This window comes from Podarcis erhardii, assembly GCF_964252035.2.
Source record: "Podarcis erhardii genome assembly, chromosome: 2".
Lineage (NCBI taxonomy): Eukaryota > Metazoa > Chordata > Lepidosauria > Squamata > Lacertidae > Podarcis > Podarcis erhardii.
In genome coordinates this window covers 118,183,110-118,207,918 of record NC_138498.1, presented here as the reverse complement: position 1 = coordinate 118,207,918, position 24,809 = coordinate 118,183,110, and the positions used below count along the sequence as shown (strand labels likewise).

The window sequence follows — 24,809 nt, the reverse complement described above, 5'->3', positions numbered from 1 at the left end:
AAAAAGGCATTGTGTGCAAGGAATGCTGGGACTTGTAGTGCTTCTCCCTCTAACCACCCTTTCCTGATCCAAAGCTTTATGGGATTTGTAGTCTTTTCTGATGGATGGAAGTGAGAGCTGGACCATCAAGAAGGCTGATCGCTGAAGAATTGGTGCTTTTGAATTATGGTGCTGGAGGAGACTCTTGAGAGTCCCATGGACTGCAAGAAGATCAAACCTCTCCATTCTGAAGGAAATCAGCCCTGAGTGCTCACTGGAAGGACAGATCCTGAAGCTGAGACTCCAAGACTTTGGCCACCTCATGAGAAAAGAAGACTCCCTGGAAAAGACCCTGATGGTGGGAAAGATGGAGGGCAGAAGGAGAAGGGGACGACAGAGGACGAGATGGTTGGACAGTGTTCTCCAAGCTACCAGCATGAGTTTGACCCAACTGCGGGAGGCAGTGGAAGACAGGAGTGCCTGGCGTGCTCTGGTCCAGGGGGTCACGAAGAGTCGGACACAAATGTGCTGCAGGTGGCAGCACATTCGGAGCGCAAGATGTTGTGACGAGTGGAATGCTGTTTGGGGGCAGAAACACTTTTTAAATTAAAAGATTATTAATTATTATTAATACTAATTTATATTTATATTAAATCATTTCAACATATTACATTATACAGATAAAAAAATGAAACATCCCACCCTAACCCAGATGACAATACATATACAACCAGTGCTTTTTTTTTCTTAAAAAAATGTTTAGGGGGTACTCTCAGTTTGACTCAAGAAAATCACCATTTTATAGTTCAAATCTGGAAAAGTAAATGCAGTAAATGGACAAAATTAAAAAGATTCACAAAATATTTAGGGATATGCGTACCCTTGTGTACCCCCAGAAAAAATGTACTGTACATAACTGCAGTCTCATAACGTTAAGTTCTTATCGCAAACAACTATTTGTGCAGAAGGCAACAGCTTAACCAAAATGTCTTATAACATGTGGGGAGTCCTCTGTTTTTGTTTATAGCCACACGCGTTATAACAATGATAATTTATTCCTTCGCCTTCACCCTAAGTTCCAGGTTGGTCACAGCAATTTTAAATACAATTAATTCACAAGACCCTTAACAACTGGGGTCCAGGATACCTCAAGGACCACCTGCTCCCTTATATCCCTTCTGGGAATTATAGGGCCAGAACTATCTAATTTGTACTTATGGAATATGCAGAAATGGCAAAACTTACTGGAGGAATAAGAAATCAAGATAACAAACTTTTTATAAAAGAATGTAAATGGTTTATTGATTTTTTACGGATAAATTGCAAACAGATAAAAACCTTGTAATAACCTGCAGTTTTATAATATACATTTAAAGTGGATGAATAAATGAGCAAATTAAATGAATTTGGATATGCAGAAGATATTAAAAAATAAATTTAAGGAACCACAGAAAGAGGAGGAAGGAAGTCAAGTTTTGACATGTTAAAATGATTGTAAAATTAATGAAATGTATAAAACTGAAATATATATATATATTTTAAAAATATTATATATATATATATATATATATAAAATATTTTTAAAAATGCTGCGCCATATCCATATCCATATGTAATGGCAGGATTCTGCCCCGCTTCTTAGCTAAATCATAAAGCCGAGTCTCTCAGACGCTGAAGTTGAATTGCTATAAGCAACAATTCCAACCAGCACTTCCGCTCTGCCAGCCAATCCCCGCCTCATCCTCCCAACCTCAGCCAATCAGACTCCTCAATTGCAAACGGGCCCGCCCCCGGCAGCCCAAAGCGTTGCTGGGAGTTGTGGTTTTCCCTTTCCCGGGAACCTTTCCAGGCGCAAAGCTTGCTGGGATCCGTAGTCTTTGCCTTCGTCTCGCTCGCGGAGTCTGCTTTTCCTAGAGAGGCTCTACGGAGCGAAGAGGAGGCGGAGGAAGGAGCGTCACTTCCGGGCCTCCCAAGCCTACCGTGGGAAAGTGGCCCTCGCCTTTCCCACGGGTGCAGGATGAACGACTCCAGCGGGGCTGGTGAGTTGAGGGTGGGTTATATATATATAGTGGAAGTGGAGGTGAGGACAGGTGACCCCACCTAGGCCCGAAGTCACCCCAGGCCTCAAAACCAAATTTCCCCTTTAGAATGAATGAATGAATAAATGAGAGTCATCTTGGCCAGTAGCCATTGAAAATCCTCCTTGAATTTGCCTAACACGTTTAAAGGCAGCCAAGATAGCAGCCCATAGAATCATAGAATCATAGAATTGGAAGAGACCACAAGGGCCATCGAGTCCAACCCCCTGCCAAGCAGGAAACACCATCAGAGCACTCCTGACATATGGTTGTCAAGCCTCTGCTTAAAGACCTCCAAAGAAGGAGACTCCACCACACTCCTTGGCAGCAAATTCCACTGTCAAACAGCTCTCACTGTCAGGAAGTTCTTCCTAATGTTTAGGTGGAATCTTCTTTCTTGTAGTTTGGAACCATTGCTCCGTGTCCGCTTCTCTGGAGCAGCAGAAAACAACCTTTCTCCCTCCTCTATGTGACATCCTTTTATATATTTGAACATGGCTATCATATCACCCCTTAACCTCCTCTTCTCCAGGCTAAACAGCTCCCTTAGCCGTTCCTCATAAGGCATCGTTTCCAGGCCTTTGACCATTTTGGTTGCCCTCCTCTGGACACGTTCCAGTTTGTCAGTGTCCTCCTTGAACTGTGGTGCCCAGAACTGGACACAGTACTCCAGGTGAGGTCTGACCAGAGCAGAATACAGTGGCACTATTACTTCCCTTGATCTAGATCAAGCCTACCCCAACATTTTGTGGTAGCAAGATGGGAAGGTGCAAGAGAAGGGCACCCTTCTGAGGCCGGATCTCCCTTCTCCAGGTAGCACCAGACCCAGGGTGGCTGGGAGGTGGTAGTCTCAGACTCGCAACTCCCCTGAGTCTCACCCAGCATAGACAATGGTCAGGGATGATGGGAGTTATAGCTCAGTTGGTAGAGCATGAGCCTCTTAACCTGCGGGTTGTAAGTTCAAGCCCCACATTGGACAAAAGATTCCTGCATTTCAGGGGGTTAGACTAGATGGCCCTCGTGGTCCCTTCCAACTCTACAATTCTATGACATCTGGAGCGCCACGGGTTTCCATGCCTTTTGCTTAAAACATACCTATGTCTTAAATGAATGAATTAATTTGTGCCCTATTTTGAAGGTCCTGTTTCTCCTTTGCTGTCTTAAACTGTCACTCTCTATATGTGTATTTGCCAGCAGATGTCATTTGGGAGAACGAGGAGCACAAGGACAGAACATCCAGGATGTCACAAGAAAGGATTGTGACCATGGATGTGGAAATGAGGATTGGGAACCCAGATGAACTACATAGACGGGATGAAACCCTACCAGAGGACGGCAGGAAAAAATCCTCTGCTTTTCAAGGTGGAGATCTCCCAGATGTTCAGGAGATGATAGGCACTGAAGAGGACAAGAATAAATGTATCACATGTGGGAAAGTATTCAGAGATGACTCAAACCTTAAGCGGCATCAGAGAACCCACACAGGAGAAAAACCCTATCAGTGTTTGTACTGCGGGAAGAGTTTTAGCCGGAACACGAACCTTGCTTCACATCACAGAACCCACACAGGGGAGAAACCATATATGTGTTCCGTTTGTAGCAAGACTTTTTGTGATAAATCGAGCCTTAACCGACATCAGAGAACCCATACAGGGGAGAGACCGTATGAGTGTGACGAGTGTGGGAAGAGCTTTGATCTGAGCCAGTCTCTCATTAGCCACCAGAGAACCCACACGGGAGAGAGGCCCTATAGGTGCTCGGAATGTGGGAAGACTTTCAACCGGAGTCAGAACCTCCGTAGCCACAAGAGAATCCACACGGGAGAGAAACAGCACAAGTGCTTGGAATGTGGGAAAAGTTTCAGCCGCAGCCAGAACCTTACGAGGCATCAGAGCAGCCACACAGAGGATAAACTGTATAAGTGCCATGAGTGTGGGAAAAGCTTCCGTCTCAGCCAGTCCCTTATAAGTCACCAGAGAATTCACACGGGAGAGAAACCATATATGTGCTCCCAGTGCGGGAAAAGCTTCAACCGGAGCCAGAACCTTATCAGCCATCAGAGAATCCACACTGGAGAAAAACAGTACAAGTGTTCAGAATGTGGGAAAAGCTTCAACTGGAGCCAAGATCTCCTCCGTCATCAGAGGATCCACACAGGAGAGCAACCCTATCGCTGCACGGAATGTGGGGAACGCTTCAATCGGCGAGAGAATCTTATCAGACACATGAGAATACATCTGGGAGACACCACTTAAGTTGTAATGAGTAGGGTGGGGGGGGGGAGTGAACAGAAGCCAGTTCCTTATCATTCATCTGACAATCCACTTTTATTTTTAAAAGCATGCCATTAGAGAAATCTATGGTGCGACTGCATTTCAAATAGTGTGTACAGTTCTAGTTGTCTCACCTCAAAAAGGATATTGTGTAGTTGGGAAAATTTCTGAAAACAGCAACCCAAATGATCAAGGGAATGGATTGACTTCTCTGCCCTGTGTCAGAATTTGGGTTGTAAGCTCCTGGAGGACAGAGACCTATCGTCTTAATATTACTATGTAACGAAATATGCACAACAACATTTCTATTCAAATAATTTAAAAAGTTTACGTCCCCTAGAAAAGGTGTGTTCCATCGTAAGGCAGAATATAACATTCACAACAGCTTGTTTAAGTTTGTGAGAAAAAGTGGTTTTAAACATGCCTTGTTTTCTTGTTGGATATTTTTTGCTTCACTTAATATTTATTAAACTGATATCCCCCCTTTATTTCTGAATGAGTCTATATGCAATGCATTGCTAGCAACAGGAGATTTACTCAGAAAATTCTATTACCCCCATCATTCAGCCTGAATGAAGTCCAGCTCCGAGGGCCTTCTGGCAGTTCTCTCCCTGCGAGAAGCCAAGTTACAGGGAACCAGGCAGAGGGCCTTCTCGGTAGTGGCACCCGCCTTGTGGAACACCCTCCCATCAGATGTTAGGGAGATAAACAACTATCTGACTTTTGGAATACATCTGAGGGCAGCCCTGTTTAGGGAAGTTCTTAATGTTTGATGTTTTATTGTGTTTTTCATATTCTGTTGGGAGCCTCCCAGAGTGGCTGGGGAAACCCAGCCTGATGGATGGGGTATAAATAATAAATTATTGTTATTATTACTAAATCTCATTGTGCTTGCTTCTACACCTGTCCTTGCCAATCTGGTGAAATCCAGATGTTTCAGACTACAATTCCCATCAGCCCCAGGCAGCAGGTGAATTTGTCTGATTTTTTATATGACTGAATCATAAATTGCACTGTGCATTTAAAAACCACTCTTCTTCTTCTTCTTCTTCTTCTTCTTCTTCTTCTTCTTCTTCCTCTTCCTCTTCCTCTTCCTCTTCTTCTTCTTCATTCCTGGTAATTCACTAGTAATACAGTGGTACCTAGGGTTACAGACGTTCCCCCCCCCTTTTTTAAACTGTCAGTATGTTTATTTTTCTTCCATAGTGGTAATTTTTCTTCAATTACAATGTTTATTTTTGGGCCATAAAAAATGTTACTTGACGAAACCTTTAAAAAGCAAACAAACAAAACCGGACAACTCAATTTCTTAGCACAGTTAAAAAACAACAACTTCCCCCCCAAAATAGTAATTCTCTCATTTCTCTATCTTCTTCTTCCACACCCCTTATATAAAGGACATTATTGCACCTTATCAGGACTTGACCAAGGTGTCCAGATATTGCACCATCAATATATTCTTCTCTATCTGAAAGCTGCATGTTCATGTAGCCATCGGCGGGGACGAGGTAGCCTTTGTATTCCGCCCCCCACTTCAGCTTCGCCATCACTGGCTTCCCACTCAGCCCGTTTAGGAAGGGCTTTGGTTGGAGAGGCAGACTCATTGCAAGCAGACCAACCAAAGGGTGGCTGCCGCAACAACAAAAATCACTTGCAGGCAGCACGTGTGCCCGCCAAAAAGAAAAAGCTGTCCATGCATTCTTAAAGAAAAGTGAGTTCTCCAAGGGGCTGCGAAAGGGGCGCATCCTCGCAACAACAGCAGCAAGAATACTCATCGCAAAGTATTGGAAGACACAAGATATGCCCACCCTGGAAGAGTGGCAGATGCAAGTAATAGACAATATGGAATTGGCAGAAATGACTGGCAGAATCCGAGACCTGGGAGAAGAATCGGTGGAAGAGGACTGGAAGAAGTTCCAAGACTATCTGCAGAAACACTGCAAAGTTTATGAATGTTAAAAGGATGTTGGATATGAAAAAAATATGGCATTAGTGATACAGTGTGAAAAAACATGCAAAAATGTAATAGAAAAAAGGTGAATGGCAAAAGTTTTATTATGTCAAAGGTTAATAATATGTTAATAATAATAATAATAATAATTTATTATTTGTACCCCGCCCATCTGGCTGGGCTTCCCCAGCCACTCTGGGCGGCTTCCATAAAAACCAGAAATACACTAAAATATCACAGATTAAAAACTTCCCTGAACAGGGCTGCCTTAAGATGTCTTCTGAATGTCAGGTAGTTATTTATCGCTTTGACATCTGATGGGAGGGCGTTCCACAAGGCGGGTGCCACTACCGAGAAGGCCCTCTGCCTGGTTCCCTGTAGCTTTGCTTCTCGTAATGAGGGAACCGCCAGAAGGCCCTCGGCGCTGGACCTCAGCGTCCGGGCAGAACGATGGGGGTGGAGACGCTCCTTCAGGTATACTGGGCCGAGGCCGTTTAGGGCTTTAAAGGTCAACACCAGCACTTTGAATTGTGCTCGGAAATGTACTGGGAGCCAATGTAGGTCTTTCAAGACCGGTGTTATGTGGTCTCGGCGGCTGCCCCCAGTCACCAGTCTAGCTGCCGCATTCTGGATTAGTTGTAGTTTCCGAGTCACCTTCAAAGGTAGCCCCACGTAGAGCGCATTGCAGTAGTCCAAGCGGGAGATAACTAGAGCATGCACCACTCTGGCGAGACAGTCCGCGGGCAGGTAGGGTCTCAGCCTGCGTACCAGGTGGAGTTGGTAGACAGCTGCCCTGGATACAGAATTGACCTGCGCCTCCATGGACAGCTGTGAGTCCAAAATGACTCCCAGGCTGCGCACCTGGTCCTTCAGGGGCACAGTTACCCCATTCAGGACCAGGGAGTCCTCCACACCAGCCCGCCCCCTGTCCCCCAAAAACAGTACTTCTGTCTTGTCAGGATTCAACCTCAATCCATTAGCCGCCATCCATCCTCCAACCGCCTCCAGGCACTCACACAGGACCTTCACCGCCTTCACTGGTTCTGATTTGAAAGAGAGGTAGAGCTGGGTATCATCTGCATATTGATGGACACCCAGTCCAAACCCCCTGATGATCTCTCCCAGCGGCTTCATATAGATGTTAAAAAGCATGGGGGAGAGGACGGAACCCTGAGGCACCCCACAAGTGAGGGCCCAGGGGTCTGAACACTCATCCCCCACCACCACTTTCTGAACACGGCCCAGGAGGAAGGAGCGAAACCACTGTATAACAGTGCCCCCAGCTCCCAGCCCCTCTAGACGGTCCAGAAGGATGTTATGGTCGATTGTATCAAAGGCCGCTGAGAGATCCAGCAGAACTAGGAAACAGCTCTCACCTTTGTCCCTAGCTCGCCGGAGATCATCAACCAGCGCGACCAAGGCAGTTTCAGTCCCATGATGAGGCCCGAATCCCGATTGGAAGGGATCCAAATGGTCCGCATCCTCCAGGCGTGCCTGGAGTTGTTCAGCAACCACGCGCTCAATCACCTTGCCCAAGAATGGAAGATTTGAGACTGGGCGATAGTTGGCCATACTGGCCGGGTCTAAAGATGGTTTTTTAAGAAGCGGTTTGATGACCGCCTCTTTCAGCGGATCTGGGAATGCTCCCTCACAGAGGGAAGCATTCACCACCCCGCAGAGCCCATCGCCCAGCCCTTCCCGGCTTGCTTTTATTAGCCAGGATGGGCAAGGATCCAGGAGACAGGTGGTTGGTTTCACGCGTCCAAGCAGCCTGTCCACATCCTCGGGGGTAATGGATTGAAATCGATTCCATGCAACTTGACCAGACAGAGCTCTAGCACTCTCCCGCCCCAGCCCTGCTCCCACGGTGGTGTCTAGCTCCTTCCGAATATGAGTGATTTTATCTGCAAAAAAACTTTGCAAAATCGTTGCAGGAGATCTTGGGGTCTTTACAAAGCCCCGGTGGTAAAGGTGGTTCCGTTAAATTACGAACCACCTGAAAAAGTCTCCTGCTACTATTTTCTGCAGATGCAATAGAGGCGGTGAAGAAAGTCTTCTTCGCCGTCGCTATCGCCACTTGGTAGGCTCGACGTTGAGCTCTAACCTGTGTCCGGTCAGATTCGGAGTGAGTTTTTTGCCACCGACGCTCTAGCCGTCTCAGCGATTGTTTCATCGCCCTCAGCTCCGAAGAAAACCACGGAGCTGTCCGGGCTCCATGCAATCGGAGAGGGCGCTTCGGAGCCAGACAGTCGATAGCCCTGGTTAACTCCGCATTCCAGCGGGCCACCAGGGAATCAGCTGAAAGGCCATCAACATGGGATAAGGCATCCCCTACCACTCTCTGGAAACCATTTGGATCCATTAAGTGGCGAGGGCGGACCATCCGAATTGGTCCCACCTCCCTGCAGAGGGGAAGGGTCGCGGAGAAGTCCAGTTGCACCAGGAAGTGATCTGACCATGGCACTTCTTTTGTTTCACTTTTACTTAGTGTCAGATCACCCACGTCACTAGAGGTGAACACCAGGTCTAAGGCATGTCCATGACTATGAGTTGGGCCAAACTTATTCAGGGACAGCCCCATGGAGGCCATGCTTTCCACGAAGTCCCGAGCAGCCCCTTGTAAGGTCGTGTCGGCATGGATGTTAAAATCCCCTAGGACAACCAAACTAGGTGTCTCCAGGAGAAAATCCGCCACGACCTGAAGCAGCTCAGACAGGGAATCCTTGGTGCAGCGGGGAGGTCGGTACACCAAAAGGAATCCTGTACTGCCCCTATTGCCCAACTTCCAGAACATGCACTCAGAAAACTGGATCTTCCCAGTAGGACGCCTGGTGCAAGCTAGTGACTTCCTAAAAATCACTGCAACCCCCCCTCCCCGCCCACATGACCTGGGTTGCTGTGCGTAAGAGAAACCTGGTGGGCAAGCAGCGGCAAGGACAGGCCCATCTGCTTCCTCCAACCAGGTCTCTGTCACACATGCCAGGTCAAGTCCTCCATCCACAATCAGGTCGTGGATGGCAGTGGTTTTATTCCTCATTGACCTGGCATTACACAGCAACACCTTCAGGTCATGTAGGTTTCCCCTGTTGATTCCAGTATCCATCCGGTCAAGGCCAGACCCGGAGGCAGGGATAGTCTTCAAACAACGACTAAACCTGCCTCCTCGGTAATGACATGGTCTGGTCTAAATACCTGGTTAAGGGTATTTAAATACCTGGTTAAGGGTATTTAAATATAAGGAGGAAAGATTGGAGACATAATAGAGTGATTTTAATAATTAGAAATGATTTCTGAAAGAGGGTTAGGATTTGCTGTATTTGATTGGGTAAAGAGGAACACAAAAAAGGGAGGCGTGAGGAAGTCAAGAAAGAAAGTTAAATCAAGTATGAATTTAAAAGTTGGAGTTTTTACCTCTTTTTTATTATTATTATTGTTAATTTTATTTTTTCTGTATGTTTTTTTTTTCCTCCTTTGGATTTGCTTCAAGTGTATAAAAACTTAATAAATATATTTATAAAAACAACGAAAGGGGCGCATCCTCAGCGCCGGCCACCTTGGGAGCGCGCCCGCGCGCGAAGAGTTAAAACGATAGAGCGGCGGCGGCGGCGGCGAGGAGAGGCGCCCGGGGAACGTTCTCTGCCCATCCTTCGTTCGGGAGAGGGAGGCTGGGACAGAGCGGAGGCCCCTCGCTGCTCCCTCGCCCTCCCGGCCCGGAAGACCCAGCGCCCGGCCAGGGCTCCTTGCAGAGCGGAGGCAGCTGCGCCCGGGAAGCCGCTCCGGGAGGTCAGTTGCCAGGAGGGACCGGCAGGCTCGGGGGTGCTGCAGGCAAGGGGAGGGGGAGAGAGAGGGGCGGGGAGGGGCGCCCTTGACCGCCAGCCCGGCAGCTAAGCCACATCCAGGAAGGTGGAGAGCCCTGCGCCCCGGCCCCGCCCCCACAAGATTCTTGCAGTCCTGATCCTTTTAGGAAAGAGGGGCTGGGTGGGGAGGATGTGGCCTTTGCATTCCCGCACAAAACCCCTCTGCCGATTCTTGTCCCCCCCCCTCACAAAACTCCTCTGCCGATTCTTGTCCCCCCCCCGCACAAAACCCCTCTGCCGATTCTTGTTCCCCCCCCCGCACAAAACCCCTCTGCGGCTTCTTGTCCCCCCCCACAAAACCCCTCTGCCGATTCTTGTCCCCCGCACAAAACCCCTCTGCCGATTCTTGTCCCCCCGCACACAACCTCCCTGCCGATTCTTGTCCCCCGCACAAAACCCCTCTGCTGATTCTTGCCCCCCCCACAAAACCCCTCTGCCGATTCTTGTTCCCCCGCACAAAACCCCTCTGCCGATTCTTGTCCCCCCGCACACAACCTCCCTGCCGATTCTTGTCCCCCGCACAAAACCCCTCTGCTGATTCTTGCCCCCCCCCCGCACAAAACCCCTCTGCCGATTCTTGTCCCCCTGCACAAAACCCCTCTGCTGATTCTTGCCCCCCCCCGCACAAAACCCCTCTGCCGATTCTTGTCCCCCCGCACAAAACCCCTCTGCCGATTCTTGTCCCCCGCACAAAACCCTTCTGCCGATTCTTGTTCCCCCGCACAAAACCCCTCTGCCGATTCTTGTTCCCCCGCACAAAACCCCTCTGCCGATTCTTGTTCCCCCGCACAAAACCCCTCTGCCGATTCTTGTCCCCCCGCACACAACCTCCCTGCCGATTCTTGTTCCCCCGCACAAAACCCCTCTGCCGATTCTTGTTCCCCCGCACAAAACCCCTCTGCCGATTCTTGTCCCCCCGCACAAAACCCCTCTGCCGATTCTTGTCCCCCCGCACAAAACCTCTCTGCGATACTTGTCCCCCCCCCACAAAACCCCTCTGCCGATTCTTGTTCCCCCGCACAAAACCCCTCTGCCGATTCTTGTCCCCTGCACAAAACCCCTCTGCCGATTCTTGTTCCCCCGCACAAAACCCCTCTGCCGATTCTTGTTCCCCGCACAAAACCTCCCTGCTGATTCTTGTTCCCCCGCACAAAACCTCCCTGCCGATTCTTGTTCCCCCGCACAAAACCCCTCTGCCGATTCTTGTCCGCCCCTGCACAAAACCCCTCTGCCGATTCTTGTTCCCCGCACAAAACCTCCCTGCCGATTCTTGTTCCCCCGCACAAAACCCCTCTGCCGATTCTTGTCCCCCCCCCCGCACAAAACCCCTCTGCGGCTTCTTGTTCCCCCGCACAAAACCCCTCTGCCGATTCTTGTCCCCCCCCCCCCAGCACAAAACCTCCTCCTGGTTTCCCCAGCGCCATCCAGTTGCGAGGACGGGCCTGTGGCAAAGTGGCAAGAGGCGACCGCGCAGGTCTCTGCCTCGATGAGCTTGCAGTGCAAAAGGGTAGGAGAGGGCAGAGGCAGGAAATGGACAAATGGACAGGAAAGCGGTCTGGGGAAATGCATTTATTTACAGTGGTACCTACGCTTCAGGTTACAGACTCCGCTAACCCAGAAATAGTGCTTCAGGTTAAGAACTTTGCTTCAGGATGAGAACAGAAATCGGGCTCCGGCAGCGCGGCGGCAGCGGGAGGCGCCATTAGCTAAAGTGGTGCTTCAGGTTAAGAACAGTTTCAGGTTAAGAACGGACCTCCGGAACGAATTAAGTACTTAACCCGAGGTACCACTGTAATCCCAGCTGCCCCTCCCTGCCAAAAGAGTTTGAGGAGGCAGCATTTATGGTTTCCCTGCCATTTTCGTCTCTGTGGAATCGTGGAGTTGGAAGGGACCCCAAGGGCCATCTCGTCCAACCCCCGGCAACAACCCTGCGAGGTAGGTCGTCCCACGACAACCCTGCAAGGTAGGTTAGGCAAACAGACTGTGACTGGCCCTGAGTTACCTGGTGAGTTTCATGGCCAAGCAAGGATTTGAACCCGGGTCTTCCAGGTTCTGGTCCAGTGCTCTAACCACGATTCCACCACTGGCTCTCTTTCAGCTACATGTGTTTAGGCTTGGTTACAGTAAGGCATGAGGACTAAGAGATGTTGTCCCCCTTTGCTGCTTTCCCCCCCTTCTGAAAAGAGCCCTTCTCCACCCGAAAGGTCCCACCATTTCAGAGCAGCCTTAGGCTGACATCAGTCTTGTTATTGTGACTCTTTTCCCAAAACTGGAATCCTGTGTTATCTTGATACACAAAAGGCCATAGCTCAGTGGTAAAAGTTTTGCTTTGTGTACAGAATATCCCAGGTTCAGTCTCCCAGTGGAGCTGGAGATATCCATGCCTGAAACCCTGGAGAGCTGCTGCCAGTCTGGGTTGACAATACTGAACCAGATGGACCGGCGCCCCCATTCAGTAGTAAGGTAGTTCCTAAGTTTCCTGGCCACATTCTCAGACCCAAAGAGGAAGCAAACAAATATTCAGGATCTGTTTATAGCAGTTGCTGTTAATTATTATTTTTGTTCTATTTATTTGTTTAACATGACAACACAATCCCTGGCTGAAAGCCTGCGGTCTAATAACCCACCTGAGAACTTGTGGGTTAAGCCAGGGGGTGGCTCTCTATGACCTTGAGGGCTCTGCACTAATCCTGCAACTTGGTCTGTAAAAAACGACCCAGAAATAGCAAGTGTAGAAGGAACTGGTTTGGCCACATCTTTGGCCAAGATTTTTCTCCTGTGTGTTAATGGAAGGTTATTGGCTGAACGGCAACCTACCCTAGAGAAGGGCCCAGAGAAAGATGAGGCTGTGACTCACCCTTTTGTCTTCTGCCTGGCGAGGGTTTGGGGCAGAGGTTGGTGGTGGCAGGAGTGGGCACCATACATTTAAAGCACATGACTTACCCCAAATAATCCTGGAAACTGCAGTTTTCCCCCTTGCAGAACTGAACTTCAGTTCCCAGCACTCTTAATAGTTCCCAGAAGTCTTTGGTGGTGGTGTTATAAAAATGTTAAGGTGCACACACATAGTAGATACACACTCTGTTTAAAACCAATCCTTTACCCTTCAAAAATTAGGAAGTATTCCCGAAGAAAAATGCACTTTTTACACAGAGCAATCCTGAATCCATCTTGGCTCATCTTGGAAAACCTTTCCCAATAGTTCTTCCCACTTGCAAATCCTTCAAATCCTGTGAATAGATAAACTTCTTGGAATGAATGGGCTTCCCCTCTGCAAAACTTGTCTGGCAAGTATTTGTTAAAAGCAAAGCTTTTTAAAGATGTCCAAAGAACATCTGGGTACCAGTAGGTGTAGGTCTGAGAAATGGATTCAAGAACTAAGGTGTCTAACATTTCTACAGACTTGGCAAGCTTGAGCAGGTATCTTAACAGACAGGAGATAAGCCATAATCTCAAATTTCTATTGTAAACCACCTCTAAGGCTTTCAGCTTTCAGCTGTACACAATTATTTCCCAAATATTCAATAAACGTTTTCCAATCTTCTCTAAATGTATGTTCTTCTTGTTTTCTTATTCTATATGTTAAGACTGCAAGCTGCGCATATTCTGTCATCTTAAGTTGCTGTTCTTCTTTAGTTGGGACCTCACTCGTTTTCCATTTTGGGGCTAACAAAACACGGGTCGCAGTATTAACATACATAAACAACCTTTTTTGACAGCCGGGAATTTCAGTCTGAATTATCCCCAACTGAAAGGACTCTGGGGGTTTTTGGGGGAAAGTACTTTTGAACATTTTTTTCAATTCATTATGGATCATTCCCTAATACTCTTTTACCCTTTTACAAGTCCACCTTGGAATCTTTCTGTTTTGGCTAATCAGTACTGTGCTACTTTTGTTTGGAATTGTTCCACTCGTTCTACTTGTTTTTATAATTGCGTACACTATTTTACTCGCTTTTAATTGTATGGTTATGTTGTTGTAACCCCCCAGGACCTTACGGTGAAGGGTGGGAAAGGAATCTCAGACACACACACAGAGAGAGAAATATTATTCCGAATAGCATCTTTCATCTTCAAGGTTTTGGGTTATCATCGCTTTGCCCTTCTGTTGCTGTGGCATAATTTGTATCTGAGAGGCATATTCAGTGAGGATAGGCAGGTATTTTAGCACTTATGTGCTGTTTTCACGGCAATGTTGTAAAGTACAGTGGTACCTCAGGTTACATACGCTTCAGGTTACAGACTCTGCTAACCCAGAAATAGTACCTCTGGTTAAGAAATTTGCTTCAGGATGGGAACAGAAATCGTGCTCCGGCGGCGCAGCGGCAGCAGGAGGCCCCATTAGCTAAATCGGTGCTTCAGGTTAAGAACAGTTTCAGGTTAAGAATGGACCTCCAGAACGAATTAAGTACTTAACCCAAGGTACCACTGTAGAATCATAGAATCATCTCATTCACACAGAGAGAAAACAAATGGTAACAGCAATAATGACAACAACACAATCATGAATTTGATATGTTCTTTATGTTGATTCCTTTAGTGCTTACATGGTTTTGATGCTGATTCTATTGAACTTCTGGTGGTATGATTTTCTTTAGGCACTTTAATTTATTATTCATTTCTTTATAATATTTATAGCCTGCCCTTCCTCTGTACGAATACCAGGGCGGGGAACGGAACATAAAATAATAACAGCCAACTGCGTCATGAAATGGACAACAATGCGTGCTAAAATACACCAAACAAATAAAGGGCCAGCTGAAAAGAGCAAGTTAAACAAGCATCCACTTTTAAAAAAACCTTAAACTTGATTTACTGTCGATTCAACCTGTTTGATTAATGTTATGCTGTAAATGCATCAAGAGCAAATTTAGGAGAATTAATCCAACAACGGAAGCGTTTCATTGCTACAATGCATTTTTTAAAATGCTCGTTTTTACCTTGTAAAATTTAAGATTTAAACTTGCCCCTTCAAGAGCTACAATTCTCCAACTGCCCAGGAGAAAAGGATTGTTTGTTAAACCACTTTGAGAATTGTAGTTCTGTGAGGGCAATAGGTGTCTCCTGACAGCTCTCAGCAGCCCAAATAAACTACAGCTCCCAGGATTCTTTGGGGGAAGCCAGGAGTGTTTACTGCTTTAAATGTATGGCCCAATTAATGTTTAATCAGAATTCAATCCCCCTGGGTTCAGTGGGACTTACTCTAAGTATGTAAATCAGGGGTGTTGTGGTAAGCTGTGACTTCGGATCCCAGACTCCAGCTCCCATCATCCCTGACCATTGGCTCTGCTCGCAGGGGCTGATGGGAGTTGGAGTCCGGCAACATCAAGAGGCCTCCTGGTTGGAGAAGGCCAATATATAGCATAAAGCCTGCTCAACTGTTAAAAAAATTGTATGCATTTCGCTCTTCCTTTGCCTCCTCAAGTTGAGCTGTCGTGATTAAGTTTCCTAACCAATTCCAGCTGCTCAGTTGATATCTCATCCGGGAGCAGCACTCAGTCACGTACCAGAAGGATTTCTAATAGAACTGCAACCCATATTTCCAGACATTTAACTTTATTTGTATTTTGTTATGATAAATGTTCATAACTGTATATATATATATATATTACTTGTTATTCGTTTCAATTCATTATACAACCCCAAACATTAAAACAACAAAAAAGAGAAAACAAAAAAAGAAAAAGAAAAGAAAAATATTACATAACATAATACACCAACAAATTAGATTTACATTAACTAAATAACTAAATCACACATCAATAACGTATATATAAACCACATGTCTGAAACCCCACATAAAAAATCTGGAAACCATTTTGTCCCTCCCAAATTGACCTCAAATATTTCTCTGCAAGGTCGAAGGAAAATGGAAAAGCCTCCCCATTGTCTTTTCGTTCACAAATCCTGTCTTAAGGGTATGTCTGTGTATGAATAGGATGAGCCCGTGACCTGGCTCAGGAACTAAGTATTTATCATTATGAAAGACTGGCCAGGCTCCCCAGGTAATCCAATCAGGTGACCATTAACAGGTAACCTGCCAGACAGGAGATAAACAACGCACTCAGATTTCTGTTGTAGACCGCCTTTTCTGTGATGTAGGTATGATCTATCTGGGGGGTGGTTTTGGTCTACACTCCTTCTGTGATGTATGTATGGAGGGGTGGTCTGGAGCTCCAGGGCAGGGAATTGCAAAATGGATATATAAGGCCTTGCACGCCATTGTTTGAGGTCCTCCTCATCCTCTCTCCTGTGTGTGGGGGAGCACCCTATTGCAACAGTCAATAAAGATCAGGCTTACTAGCTGCTTTGCTTCTCAATTTTCTCTGGTTGGCCTCTGTTATTTTCTCCTACCAATAGAGAACCTACAAAAGGACTGTATATGGGCTCTTGGGTACTCCATAAAGGAAAAGGAGCAGTTTTTTTTTTTACTTATATCAACCCTGTTCTGAAGCAAGAAGCGGGTTTTCTTTGTTTTCAAATGATTTATTTATTGCTTTACTATTGAGGGTTCCTTGCCTTGCCCTTCACCGCAAGGTCCCTCAGGAAGGTTATAACAATACAATCCAAGGTTATAAAAACGCAATTAAAAACTGCTCCAAGCAAAACACAGTACAGTTTATAGTTTCAATAAAAGAGGTAAACTGGAGGCTTCGCAACAAAGGTGATGGTTGGAATTGCACAATCTTGGTCACTAATGTCAGAAGAAACATTCTTACTGCAAACATTCTTACGTCCTAATTCTCTGGGACATGGGGGTTAAAGCATGCGGAAAATGTCTTTAAAAAGCTCCAAAACTCAAAAATTCTTGTAGCTTTTACTAAAAAATGCCGCAACAATTTTGCTTCCCCTAAAAACACAACCCAAAAAATCTCATCAACTTTTGGGTTTTCCTCAATAAAGTTCAACAATTTCGGTGGCTTCCTTTAAAAAGTATTTGAAATATATATAATATAATAATATAATATTTTATTATTTGTACGCCGCCCATCTGGCTGGGTTTTCCCAGCCACTCTGGGCGGCTCCCAACTGAATATTAAAAACACAATACAGCATTAAACATTAAAAACTTCCCTAAACAGGGCTGCCTTCAGATGTCTTTTAAAAGTAAAATAGTTGCTTATTTCCTTGACAACCCTATTAAGGGAGAGTGAAGACTGGAAGCTTATTTTAAGATGAGGCTTGTCCTCTCCATTTCCCCATAGGTCTTTTTAATTGAATAAAAATGACATTTCCCCACAAAATATTCTACTGCCTGGATCATCAGGGTTCAAGAGATGGAAACTTTTAACCAATTAAAGGGTGGGTTAAAAAGAAAAAAGGTTCAAATTAATCTAAGCAGTTAATTGACTGAATGTTGCTCCTTTCATTTCCACAGGGTGTTTGCTTTATTTTATTTATTTGAAAACATTTATATCTTGCCTGTCTTCCAAGGAGCTCAAGGTGGTGTAGACAGCCAGCTTCCCCACCTGGTTTTTGGCCCTCATGACCATCCCATGAGGTAGGTCAGGCTGAGGGCAATTGTGACTTGCCCAAGGTCTCCCAGCGAGTGTCATGGCTGAGTGAGAATTCGAACTCGGGTCTCTCGAGGACTTGACTGGCACTTTGCTGGGTACCTTCACCTGTCTCTTCACCAGACACCCATTTGTGTTTCTTTTCTTCAGGGAGAAAATGCCAGCCGCTTCCGTATGACCTGCATCTCTCCCAAGACGAACAACAAAAATTCATCCCGCGTACCCTGCGGAACGGCCCGTTTCGCCGTGATGTAACTGCAGGCCCCGAAGCCCAGGCCTTCCCAATTCCGTCGCAGCCGAGGGCAGAAGGAGGAGAAAAGGTCTGTAGCGGGACAAAATGGCGGCCCAACGGAGAGACGAGTTGCCTCTGGATCTCCAGTTCCGGGCTGGGCTGGAACGAGGGGCGAATTTAGCCCTGAAAATGGAAGACGCGGAGCCGGTGGGCTTGAAGCAAGAGGTGGAATTGGACGGGCAGGGTGCCAGCCCCAGTGCCGGCCAGACGGGGCCCGACAGGCAAGGCCTGAGATGGAGAGGACCGCAGCACATCAAACAAGAACCAGAGGACGGGATGTCGTCGCAGCAGTGGGAGGCACAATGGCAGGAGTTTCTGGGTGGGGTGCAGTCTCCTCGCTCAGGATGGGGGTCCCGACAGCTTCCGGGCAGCACCTCGTGGGGGGACATGAAGGCACCCGCGGCGCATTTTGACGGGGGAGCCACGACCAGCCACCGGCCCGTGGAAGGGCACTTCGTCCCCCCGCCGGCCGGCTTTGATGAGACGGGACCGCCGGCCAGCCGAGATCAGAGGAAAGTGAAGGAGGAGATGGAGGGCAGCGAGGACCCCGCCGGTGCCGAGACGAACCGCCAGCACTTCCGGCAGTTCCACTACCAGGAAGCCGAGGGTCCCCGTGAGGTCTGCAGCCGCCTCTGGGACCTGTGCCAGCAGTGGCTGAAGCCTGAGAGGCGCACCAAGGAGCAGATCCTGGAGCTGCTGGTGCTGGAGCAGTTTCTGACTGTCCTTCCCCCGGAGATGGAGGGCTGGGTCAAGGAATGCTGCCCTCACAATTGCACCCAGGCGGTGGCCCTGGCAGAGGATTTCCTGCAGAGGCACCAGGAGGAGGGCAGGCAGGACCAGAAGGTGAGGAGATCTGCTTCCAGATGGGGCCCCACATCTGCGCAATACATTCAAAGCCCTCTTATACCACTCGAATCATTGTGGCCTCCTCCAGAAGCGCCCTGGGAACTGTAGTTTGTTCAGGGTGCTGAGAGCCGTTAGGCGATCCCATACCCCTCACAGCGCTACAGTTCCCAAAGTTCTCTGGGAAAAGGGATTAAGCCACTATGGGAATTGTAGCTTTGTGCGTGTGTGTCTCCTAACAACTCTCAGCACCCTTAAGAAACACTGGTTGTCATTTTCTGTTTTAAAGCGCCGGGTGAAAACTTTCCGTTTTACCTCAGTCCCTTGGTTTGAAATGTTTTTAAGTATTTGTGGCCTCTTTTAGTAGGGAAGGATCTGTAAGACTGTCTTTTACTTGTGCAGATGTGGGTTTTTAAGGTTCGGCTGTGTTTTATCGTAATTGGTGTTGGCATTTCTGTTGTCACTGAGCCATTTCTGCGAGGAAAGCGACTAAATGACAACAACAAACAAACTACAGTTCCAAAGAGCCTTTGGGGGAAGCAGGACCATCCTAAGACATTTTGCTGCCCAAAGTTAATTTAATTTTTTTTTTTTTTTTTTAAAAAGTTAAATTGATAATTAATGGTTTCGAGTTAACTGTGGGCCTTAGGGTGAGCATGGTTTCTGATTGTACTAAATTGCTCGTGTTAATGAGAATGAAAAGGGATTGTGGAGATGTCTAATCTCTTCAAACTGAGTGAACGGGCAATAAAATGTCAAATGCAATTCAGTGCAAACTATATATACACATTGGGGCAAAATGCTGTTGTTGTTGTCATTACAGTTTATTACCTGCCCCTCTCCTTAAGGTCCCAGGGTGGCTTACAACAAATAAAACACACCATTAATATTGAAACACAAGATTGCACAACACTAGAAACCCCTTTAAAGCAACTTAGAATTACAAAAATACAAAATACAAAAATAAGGATGCTGACCGGGAACTGACTAGGAGCATTTACAGTAAATAGCTCGATGAAGGGTGCGGCAGCTGTGGGGAAAGGCAAATTCCATGTAAGGGATCATGAGGAGAAATTGGAAATAAAACTGCCGCTCTCATGACACTGTTAAACAAATCCGTGGCAGTTCTGGTCTCCTCACCTCAAAAAGGATATTGTAGGCCCAGAATAGGGCAACTGAAATGATGAAGGCGATGGAGCAAAGATTTTGAGGAAAGGGTACAAGGTTTGGGGTTTAGAGAAAAGGTGGCAAGTAATAGGAGACATAGTAAAGGTGTAAAAACTTATTCATGGTGTGAAGAATGTGGATGGGGAGACACACACACGCCCCAGTAGCACTAGACCTTGTAGGTCAGGCATGTCCAACTGGACGTCTGTGGTAGATAGTGGTAGATCTCGGCTACCCTAAAAAAAGCTCAATAACTTTGACCTGATCCGATCTGATCACTGCCAGTTTTTAATTCTGTGAGTTCCGGATTTTTTGCTCTATAGGACACACCGGACCATGGGACGGAGCCCTCTGTCTCGCTGTTCTGGCTTGGGAACAGCCTTTCTAGCCTCTGCAGGGCACCCCGCTGCCCTGCGGAGGCTTTGCGCACCTAACCCCAAGCTAGAACAGCGAGACGGAGCGCTGGGCAGTGCTCCGTCTCCCTGTTCTGGCTTTGGGCTTAGCGGCACAGCCTGCATTCGCTCTATAGGATGCACACACATTTCCCCTTAATTTTTGGAGGGGAAAAAGTGTGTCCTATAGAGCGGAAAATACGGTAGATTGCAGTCTCTTGGGAGTTGGCCACCCCTGTCGTTGGTGGACCATGAAGCTAAAGTACTTCTTCACACAGTGAATTTGCTGCCACAAGAGGCAGCGATGGCCTGGGAATAATTCGGCCACTTGCTCGTTGAGGCACTCTCCCTCCATCTGGGCTCCATCTGGGGAGGAAGGGCGGGGTATAAATTCACGAAATAATAACGACAAAGCAAAATAAAATGCTCGCTGCTGTTTTCAGGGCCCAGGGATGTTCCATGTGGTGACCGTAAATTTCCCCGACGCTGAGCACGCAGCAAGCAGGAGCGCAGAAAGGCAGCTTGGGAGGCCCGTCAAGGAGGAAGTCGAAGAAGACGGCCACTCCGTGGGTAAGGGATTCTCCTGACCGAGGAGCAAGGTGCCTCACCTGTAGCCTGTCAGATGCTGCTGGAGCACAGCTCCCGTCATCCCTGAACAACAGCCAGGCTGGCTGGGGGCTGGTAGGAGTTGGAGTCCCGGAATGAGGAACCCAACGTCTTCCAGGCATTGTTGGAGATTACAGCTTCCGTAATCTCTGGCCATCTGAAGTGCCACTGTTAAGCCATTCCTGCTGTGTAGGTTTGCAGAGTCGGAAGGGCCTTCAAGGGCCATCTAGTCCAACCCCTTGTGATGCAGGAATCTTTTGCACAACATGAGACTCGAACCCATGACTCCGGGATTAAGAGTCTCAGGCTTTGCCGACTGAGCTAACCCAGCAGCTGCATCTGTGTGTGTCAAAACTCAGGAGTCTTGAGACCTGGTTTATACCAAACGTGCAGGTGGGTTGTATGTTTATTTCAGAGCAAACACTTGGAGCCACAGAGGGGTTCAGATGGGCACGTTTTTCCCATTTGTACTTCGTTCATGGCTGTCGGGGATTAGCCCTGCCCAGACCTTGACCCTTAAGAAGAAGCAGATCTCCACGCTGCCACGAGAAGCCATTGGATTTAGACCTCGTTGCACCCAGTGATGAATACTGGGGTCTCCAATTTCAGCAGCGCCCAAATTCAGTGCTCCCCTAAAAGGGTAACAGGGCTTAGTGAGTGGGGAGAGTCTGTGGCAGAGAGAAGCCCGGAATCAGAGGCAGAAGCTGAACTGGAGGAAGAGGGAGGCCAAGAGGCAGTGATGGGCCAGGCTGGTGGAGGGTCACAGGTGTCTCCCCATCCTGCTGCAAAAAGCTTCCCTTCCCCCTGGTCTCCCAGAACCAGAGGAGGCATGAAGCAGGGGAAGCAAAGGCAGGCATGCAGGCACAGTCTCCAATTGCTTAGAGAAAACCCTGGAGACCTTCAGCCTTGGCAACTGCTCCACGGGGCCAAGACCTGAGTTGCTGTGCTCATTAGGCCCGACACTCATGTGTGGATCCTGTTTTGCTAATAAAGGGTTTTGCTAATATAGGGACGCGGGTGGCGTTGTGGTCTAAACCAGTGTTTCCCAACCTTGGGCCTCCAGCTGTTTTTGAACTACAATTCCCATCATCCCTGACCACTGGTCTTGCTAGCTAGGGATGATGGGAGTTGTAGGCCAAAAACATCTGGAGGCCCAAGGTTGGGAAACACTGGTCTAAACCACTGAGCCGATTAGAAGGTCGGCGGTTCAAATGGGTGAGCTCTTGTTTCCCTGTACCAGCTCCTGCCAACCCAAGAGTTTGAAAGCATGCTAGTGCAAGTAGATAAATAGGTACCACTGCGGCGGGAAGGTAAACAGCGTTTCCATGCGCCCTGGCTTCCGTCACAGTGTTCCATTGCACCAGAAGCGGTTTAGTCATGCTGGCCACATAACCCGGAAAGCTGTCTGTGGACAAACGCCGGCTCCCTCAGCCTGAAAGCGAGATGATCTTTGCACCCCATACAGTGGTACCTCGGGTTAAGAACTTAATTCGTTCCGGAGGTCCGTTCTTAACCTGAAACTGTTCTTAACCTGAAGCACCACTTTAGCTAATGGGGCCTCTTGCTGCTGCCGTGCCGCTGGAGCACGATTTCTGTTCTCATCCTGAAGCAAAGTTCTTAACCTGAGGTACTATTTCTGGGTTAGTGGAGTCTGTAACCTGAAGCGTCTGTAACCTGAAGCATCTGTAACCCGAGGTACCACTCTAGTTGCCTTTGGCTGAACTTAACTGTCCAGGGGTCCTCAGTGTGATTTATGGCTGACTCGCTCCTGTCCGACCCCCGAGGGACATCTAGTCCAACCCCCCACGATGCCTGCTCTCTGCAGGGGTACACGAACCTAACTTGTTTTCGGATTTTCTTTTTTTCTTCCAGCAGATGATGGGCAAATCAACGAGAATGAGGCCAACAGGTGGAAAACCCTTCAGGGAGCGGAATCTCACGGGCTCTCAGCAGACGGGACGGAATCCGCTGGCCGTTTCCGTGAGATGGAAGAGAGCTACAAGGGTCAGAGCGGGCCGGAGGGGCATCACGAGAACGGCCCAGAAGGGGCCACCGCAGAAGGGACCCCGCCAGGAGAGAAGCAGTCGCTGTGCTCCAACTGCGGGGGGAGTTTCAACCCCAACTCGGGGTTCCTCGGGCCGGAGGGCTTCCCTCCGGGGGCCAACCCCTACAAGTGCTCCGTGTGCGAGAAGAGCTTCTGCCAGGTGGCCAAGCTGATCGCCCACGAGCGCCTGCACACGGGCGACTGGCCCTACAAGTGCTCCTTCTGCGGGAAGAGCTTCAACCGCAGCTCGGACGTCTCCCGGCACGAGAGGATCCACACGGGCGAGAAGCCCTTCAAGTGCGCCACGTGCGAGAAGTGCTTCAGCCAGAGGTCCAAGCTGATCGTGCACGAGCGCTTCCACACGGGCGACAAGCCCCACACGTGCTCCTACTGCGGCCGCAGCTTCCACCAGAGGTCGGACCTGGTGAAGCACGAGAGGATCCACACGGGCGAGAAGCCCTACAAGTGCTCCGACTGCGGCGGCAGCTTCCACCGCAGCTCGGACCTGGTCAAGCACAAGTGGATCCACACGGGCGAGAGGCCCTACAAGTGCTCCACGTGCGAGAAGAGCTTTCGCCAGCGCTCCGCCCTCCTCTACCACGAGAGGACGCACACGGGCGAGAAGCCCTACACCTGCACCGCCTGCGGCAAGGGCTTCAGCTGCAAGGCGCACCTCGTGCTCCACAAACGGACCCACACCGGCGAGAAGCCCTACAAGTGCAACTTCTGCGGGAAGAGCTTCACCACCAGCTCGTACTTTGTTAAGCATCAGAGGATGCACCTAGGGCAGGAGGCCTTGCCCGTGCTCTGAGCTGCTCTCGGAAGACTTCCCCAGAGCAGAAGCGCACGATTGGCAGGAGGACTACCGCGGGACGTGTCTCTCAACGGGGCTGGACCAAGGATCAGGCCGCAGGTGGGAAGCTTCGTCTTTGAATGCTCTCACTGTACGATAACTTTTTAAGGACATCACCCCGTGTGTAGAAAGCTAGCATCTCAGGGCCTTTCCCCTGACATGCTAGGTTTCCTACGTGCAAGAATTGAGAGCAAGAGAGAGAGGAGCAGTCAAGCGTTCCATTCTCTACCTGCAATCGGAAATGGTGCGGGAAAGCTGCTGGTTGTGAAGATTGGATTTTATGTTTGCGAGAGATTATTTGAGGCTAGGCAAGGTGGGGGGAACCGCCGAAGCCTCGCCGCTCGTGGGAAAATTAGCCGCATTTGCTTTCCTGAGGAGCAGAGAATATAAATAAAAGCACATGCCTCATTGAGCGGACTCGTTTCATAAAGACAGTGGAGAGAGGGAGAAAGGCTACTCAGTTTCCCCAGGGTATGAGGTTCATTTTCAAAGTATGATCCGTTAGCAAGTGGTGTAGGAGAGACACCTACCCCCACCCGGCTTGAGAGCTGCTGCCAGTTAAGTCAACACCACCAAGCAAGACGGAGCAGGTGTAAAGCAGAACCCTAATAAATTATTTGCCGAGCACCTAAAAGCCTAGGCAGTGTACAGAACGCAGACGAGACCCTGCCCCAAGCAGGGATGCCATCTTATGTAGGCAAAACAAACACTATACCAAAACGAACATCCAGATTGGAAGGACAGAAAGAAAAGGAGGATCTTGGAATTAAAACCTAACTTTAAAGGCAATTCCGATAGGTTCAGGACTGGCAAAAAAAAAAAGGAGACACCTTCACGCAGGAAAAGGTGAACTTGTAACGGAACCAGCTATCAAAAAGAGGCGGTGACGCTTAGATGGATTTTTAAAAAGAATGAAAAAGATCAGACGGATTCATGGAGGTCAAGTCTGCTGATGAAGGA

At 48.2% G+C, this 24,809-nt stretch overlaps 3 protein-coding genes and 1 pseudogene across 7 annotated transcripts in view; 2 read left to right on the top strand and 2 right to left on the bottom strand.

Moving 5' to 3' along the window:
• The window catches only part of LOC309337266 (zinc finger protein 174-like), a 124,038-nt gene that overhangs the window by 30,029 nt on the left and 69,200 nt on the right, over positions 1-24,809 (bottom strand). The window lies entirely within an intron of this gene.
• Positions 1,937-5,210, top strand: LOC309337074 (uncharacterized protein). 3 transcript variants are annotated; one of them, XM_081853743.1, is made up of 2 exons: positions 1,937-2,018; positions 3,252-5,210. In XM_081853743.1, the coding sequence occupies exons 1-2, from the start codon at positions 1,997-1,999 to the stop codon at positions 4,310-4,312; spliced, it is 1,083 nt and encodes a 360-aa protein (XP_081709869.1). In that variant the 5' UTR covers positions 1,937-1,996; the 3' UTR covers positions 4,313-5,210. The 3 variants fall into 3 exon arrangements, with proteins under 3 accessions (XP_081709869.1, XP_081709870.1, XP_081709871.1); XM_081853744.1 differs by having other exon boundaries at positions 1,944-2,018; positions 3,255-5,210; XM_081853745.1 differs by having other exon boundaries at positions 1,962-2,029; positions 3,255-5,210.
• Positions 5,519-6,000, bottom strand: LOC309337304 (small nuclear ribonucleoprotein F pseudogene; annotated as a pseudogene). Its single transcript has one exon. The product of its transcript is annotated as a small nuclear ribonucleoprotein F pseudogene (transcript).
• On the top strand, positions 9,898-24,588 carry LOC309336721 (uncharacterized protein). Of its 2 annotated transcripts, none has more exons than XM_081852944.1 (4): positions 9,898-10,064; positions 17,803-18,787; positions 20,790-20,916; positions 22,828-24,588. In XM_081852944.1, the coding sequence occupies exons 2-4, from the start codon at positions 17,990-17,992 to the stop codon at positions 23,805-23,807; spliced, it is 1,905 nt and encodes a 634-aa protein (XP_081709070.1). In that variant the 5' UTR covers positions 9,898-10,064; positions 17,803-17,989; the 3' UTR covers positions 23,808-24,588. The 2 variants fall into 2 exon arrangements, with proteins under 2 accessions (XP_081709070.1, XP_081709069.1); XM_081852943.1 differs by having other exon boundaries at positions 22,825-24,588.